Source organism: Diadema antillarum, unplaced genomic scaffold (assembly GCF_040938485.1).
Source record: "Diadema antillarum isolate AM-2024a unplaced genomic scaffold, OU_Dant_1.0 scf00000071, whole genome shotgun sequence".
NCBI classification, from domain to species: domain Eukaryota; kingdom Metazoa; phylum Echinodermata; class Echinoidea; order Diadematoida; family Diadematidae; genus Diadema; species Diadema antillarum.
In genome coordinates, this window is record NW_027270960.1 from 4,193,734 (window position 1) to 4,199,908 (window position 6,175).

A 6,175-nucleotide genomic window follows, 5' to 3' on the forward strand; every position below is an offset into this window, starting at 1 on the left:
CTAGGTATATACTAGTACTAGCCTTCCACTATAAGAGGCTATGTGTGAATGCACAGTAGACATGGTCTAACTGTTACAGGTCAGCATTGTGAGACTGTATACGTCTACGTTAGATGTGAATGCACAGTACAACAGGTCAGTATTGTGAGACTATACAGTGTGAATGCACAGTACACATGTTGATTTCAAAACCCTGTGGTATCTTTTAGAACAGTGGATGTATAAAGCAGTGTACATCTACATGTGTACGTAGTGTTGTGTTATCCCTGACATTGACTTATGGTGAGAGACATCTGAGTTGAATAGCACATTCTCCACAAATACCTGTAGTTATGGATGCCTATACATGTACATACATGTGGATGGTCTAGGTTTTAGAGAACATCTAGTTTGCTTTTGTGCATGAAGCAGAGTTAGGATATACACCAGTGGTTTCCGTGTAGACAATGTGCATCTGTGTAACACAATAAGGTGTCGAATGCAATGTGTATCGATTTCGTATTCATACATGTCACGTACATGAGAATGTATTGAGCACTACTGTCTATTTTGAGTGTGTAAACTGTGTCTAGACAGTACACATATATAGGTATTGATTGTATACAGTGCCAATTCATACAGCTTGTATGCAAAGGTACATGTACAACAGTGTGTATGTTTAACTTCTGCAAGTGTAAGTGTATAATACTGTGCACATTCAGGTTTGCAAGCATTGTAAAGTCATTTGACTGCATACATTAATACATGTTTGTATAGAGTGTGATACATGTATATCACATTTTGATTGCACATATACAGCTTTTGTTCATTTCCCTGAATAGCGAGGGAAACACGATGGCATCAGCTTCATTACCAACCCCAGCCATGGACTGGTCTAACCCAGACAGGGCTCAAGCTTTTCGTGAATTCAAACAGCTAGCCAATATGTGGTTCACGATTAAGAGGGTCGCAGAGGTAGAGCAACATATCTACATCATTATGTGGTTATGAGGGGTTGGGGATGTTCAATACACGGAAGCTGACAGACGATGAAGTGAAGGATCCAGCAAACATTTGGAAGGCGTTCTCCAGTCAGATAGAACCGCAAGAGAATTTCCAGATCCATTGTCTGGAGTTCCAGTACCGGCAAGGTTTAAATGAACCAATCGATGATTTTATGCTCAGGTGTGAAACCAAGGCTGTGAAGTGCAGATTCCAGTCAGAAGCCATTATCGAGGAAAGAGTAAGTGAAGTCCTGATTGCAGGCGTTAGACACCCAGAAGTACAGAAAATTCTTCTCAGCCGGGACGAAAAGCTCACGCTGGATGAAGCACTGAAGATCACACGTAGTCATGAAGCCAGTGCAGCGCACATGAATCAACTGAGCTCCCTGGACAAAACCTCTGTGCACGCCATGCACACTTGGCAGCAATGCAAGAACTGTGGAACGACACACAAACCGAAACAGTGCCCTGAATATCATTCCATTTGTCACAAGTGCAGTCGAAAGGGACATTGGAAACAGTGCTGCAGGTCGCAGCACAGGGACCGATCAGCGTCAAGAGGTCGTTCGCAGGAGAAACGATCACGAGGCCGTGGTCGTAGCCGCAGTCGTGGTCGAAGTTATAGCCACCCCAACCAGGAAGGTCAGCAACAGAACTCCAGGAATAATCGCCGTGACTCAAAGGAACAACATCTCCATCCAATAGGTTCGGATAGACAAGATCACCCAGTTCCCACCTTCGAAAACCTGGCATTAGGAACAATCACTGTTGGAGATGTACACAGTAACCAGGTACCTGATGTAGAACGTGATGAGTTGTCTGCAACACTGAACATCAGCCTGAAGAGGAAGCCAGGTAACCACACGTTGAGGGTGAAAGTTGACACTGGAGCGCAAAGCAATGTACTGCCTCTTCGCATCTTTAAGATTGCGTTTCCTGATTTTGTTGATGAGAAAGGCTACCCACTAGAGTCTTCTGTCACACTGAGTCAAACCAAGCTCTACGCGTACAATGGCTCCATCATACCGCAGTATGACAGCATTGATTTTCCATGCCAATATGCAGATGGAAAATGGTTTCGCACTGGATTTTTTGTCGTGGAAACTGCGGGTCCTGCCCTTCTCGGATTACAGAGTGCAGTGAAGATGAAACTCGTCCAAGTTCACTGTGAAACTCATCAAGAGGCGTGCCCAATTAGGAGCATAGGAGACCTCGAGTCAACATACCCGGACAGATTCCAAGGACTTTGGAGGCTTCCAGGTGAATGTCACATCCCCTTGATGGAAGATGCTGTACCAGTAGTCCATCCGCCAAAGAAATTCCCTATAAAGCTCAAGGATGAACTGAAACAGGAGCTTGATAGGATGGAAGCAGCTGAGGTAATTGCCAAAGTCACAGAACCAACAGACTGGGTTTCTTCTCTGGCTTTCAGCAGGAAGTCCAATGGCAAACTTCGGGTATGCTTGGACCCGAAGGACCTTAACAGAGCATGCAAGCGCACATACAACAAGACACCTACAATAGAAGAGACCACTCACAAACTCCATGGTGCACAGGTGTTCTCCAAGTTGGATGCCAGGAGTGGATATTGGAGTATTGTGCTGGATGAAGAGTCTAGTTTCTTGACTACCTTCAATTCGCCATTTGGAAGGTACAGATTCAGACGATTGCCATTTGGGATCAAGGTCGCGCAGGACGTGTTCCAGGAAAGAATGGACCAGATCCTCGAACAATGCCCAGGAACAATAGGCATTGCTGATGACATTGTTGTCTTCGGACACAACGAAGCTGAGCATGACAACGCTTTGCACAACTTGATGACAGTCGCCAGGAAGTATGGTCTGGTGTTCAATGCTGAGCAGTGCAGTATCAAGCAACCACAGATCACTTTCTTCGGATGCGTCTACGACAAAGACGGGATCCACCCAGATCCAGCAAAAGTGAGGGACATCGTCAGCCTGCCTGAACCAAACAACATTCGTGAACTGCAGCAGTTTCTGGGAATGGTTCAGTACTTTGCTCCGTTCACACCAAGTTTGTCGGACAAGACAGAGACGCTACGGGCCCTCACCAGAAAGGATAGTGACTTTCAATGGTCTGCATCGCACCGAAATGCATTCGAGGAGCTGAAGAGAGTTGTATCGTCACTCTGCACTCTCACCTACTTAGATCCCATGAAACACTCAACTATCCAAGTTGACGCTTCCACTCGAGGAATGGGCGCAGTACTCCTACAGGAAGGGAAGCCTGTAGCCTTTGCCAGCAAGGCACTCTCTGACACAGAAAGGAGGTATGCCAACATCGAGCGAGAAATGCTCACGGTCGTTTTCGGATGTACGAGATTTCACACATACGTCTATGGCTCGAAGTTCACAGTGGAATCGGACCACAAACCGCTGGAAAACATTCACTGGAAAAATCTGGCCAGTATACCTCCAAGATTGCAGAGAATGCTTCTTCGCCTCCAACCATATGACTTCAATCTGGTATACAGACCAGGATCAGAAGTGACTCTCGCTGATGGCTTGTCGCGACTCAATCCAGAGGAACAGCCAAGCATCGAGTTTGACGAGACTATCCATGTGATCTCTGTCGCACCAGACAGGTTGAGACAGCTCCAGGAGGAAACGGAGAACTGTCCAGAACTGAGAACACGGAAGGAAGTGATTCATAAAGGTTGGCCAGAGACAGCAAAGAAGGTGCCAACAGAAGTACGGCAGTACTGGTCAAGCAAAGACTCACTGACTGTAGAAGATGGGATCATCTTGAAAGGCGAAAGGGTTGTCATACCAAAGCCAATACAGCAGGAGATACTTCACAAGCTACATGAAGGACACCAGGGTGTCACAAAGACCCAGCTCAGGGCAAAGAACTGTGTGTACAGGGCAAAGAACTGTGTGTACTGGGAAGGCATCTCAAAAGACATTGAACGAATGATCAGCTCATGTCCTATGTGCAATGAATGTCACCATGCACAACATAAAGAACCACTTCTCCAACATGAACTACCACACCGCCTTGGGAATATGTTGGTACTGATCTCTTCAGCTGGAATGGAGATGAATATCTCATCGTCGTCGACTACTGGTCGAAGTTCCCCTTCATTCGGAAGATGGGTGGTACATGTTCCAGCGCCAAAGTAATCGAGGCTATGAAAGGAATCTTCAGCGAACATGGCATTCTGATGACAGTCATGAGTGACAATGGCCCACAGTTCGCTAGCCAGGAATTCAGATCATTCGCAGAAGCCTGGGGATTTCAACACGTGACGTCTAGTCCGCACTACCCACCAGCAACGGTTTGGTTGAAAGAACCATTCAGACAGTGAAACTGACACTGACTAAAGTGAAGCAGACAGGACAAGATCCATACAGTGCAATGCTATGCTTACGTATAACCCCACCAGCAAGCAACTTGCCTTCGCCTGCCGAACTTCTGCAGAGCAGAAAATTCAGGAGTGACTTGCCTATGATGGCAAGCAGCATATCACGTGATGAGGAAATCACAGACAAGCTTCAGAAGCGCCAAGAGAAACAGAAGGGGTAAGAGTATGACGAAAAAGGTGTACACGCACTACCACCTTTGATGGTTGGCCAGAAAGTGACTACACTTGACTGCAAGACTGGGACATGGACACCAGCAACGGTGATAGAGAAGTGCCCAGAACCAAGGTCATACAAGATCCAGACACCTAATGGGAGTGTCTTCCGCAGAAATAGGAGACACTTACGCAGCCTGACCCCACTACCAAAACAGGTCCGCTTCGAAGATGAGATGCCAAAAGATGGAGGTATCAGAACTTCACTACCACAACAGAACCACAGACATGATGACAATGACAGACAGACGCAGCCAAACGCTATGCAACGTGATAGTGGTAGAGAGACACATAGCCTACATACCATACAAGATCTGGCAGAGGAGTAAACAGACCAAAACGACTGATTGAGCAATATTAAGACTTAACAGTGGTCTTCCGTCAATATACCTGTCAGACAAATTAATCACACAATGAAAGGTTCAATAACAACATTCATGTACAGAATGTAGCCAACTTTCAATTATTGGTATGGATGTAACCAAGTTGAACTTTGAGGAAGAATGTACAGTATACAGTGTATAGTGTTTGAAGAGTTGCAGTTGTTACCTTCCAAAAATTTAACGATGACTTTTGGATGTCTACTTCGAAGACATTTTGTTTATTGGTGTTGCTATAAAAAAAAGAAGAAGAAAAAGTAAATTTGCAGCTCATAGTATTATGTGTTATATACATTGTCACCATGCCAGATGACAAGGTTCTTTACTGAACAAAGTTATTGCGGTTATTTGCAAAGTAACATTACAAACGGGCATATCGAGAATGCATGTGTACGCAAAGTGTGCAGATTGTTGGAATGAGACATGTTCATATAAATTGAAAAAGCATACTTCTTGTAAGTCTGAATTAGGAAGTGGATCTGAGATATTGTTGCAGACAGATCAGTGGTGACAAGATTAGTATTAGCAACAGACTTTTCTTTGTAAAGAAAGGGGGATGTCATACCATGTATGTGTTGCGCGCATGCGCACGGTGCTTGGATACGAACATGGCGGTCCACAGCAGACGGTACAAGAAATCACAGCAAGGTCCGTGAACCTACAGCATAACTCATTCTTGTATTTGGTGAGCTTTATTCGAGTGAACCATCTCGCACAACAGTGGGGAACGAAAGTCCTACCTGCGACTGGGATCTTTTCTACATAGTCAAAGGTTGACTTTCTCAAAATGCAGCAGATTGTTAGCAGACCATTCATTCAATCAACTCTAGTAAAACAAAACAAGAAGATTAATTTCTGAGACCTGCAACGCAAACATCTAAATTGTCCGATGCAACCACTATTCACGAGAGTACTTTGTAAACAACTTATATTCTGTATGACTTGTATATTCCTTCCTTCTCTTCCTGTCTGCTTTCAGCAATTCGTAAGCAAATATTCATGATCATGTCATGGTCTATATGTTGTTCATATTCAAAATATGGATGAAATTAATCTATGTACACATAAAAATGTCCAATGTCGGTATTATTTACCTGACGAGTTTAATTCAGAATTTTCTAGCAATAATTTTTTTTCAGCATATTACTCGTTAATGTTCGGAGTCTTCAAAGAAATCGTGCAAATATGCAGTATCTAGGTGCGTCAAATGATTA

General features: G+C 44.4%; 1 protein-coding gene across 1 annotated transcript; it reads left to right on the forward strand.

Moving 5' to 3' along the window:
* Positions 1-1,000: 1,000 nt before the first annotated feature.
* LOC139716988 (uncharacterized) lies at positions 1,001-4,910 on the forward strand. Its single transcript, XM_071628506.1, has 3 exons — positions 1,001-3,861; positions 4,032-4,281; positions 4,581-4,910. Exons 1-3 carry the CDS (start codon positions 1,001-1,003, stop codon positions 4,908-4,910), a joined length of 3,441 nt encoding a protein of 1,146 aa, XP_071484607.1.
* Positions 4,911-6,175: the final 1,265 nt, after the last annotated feature.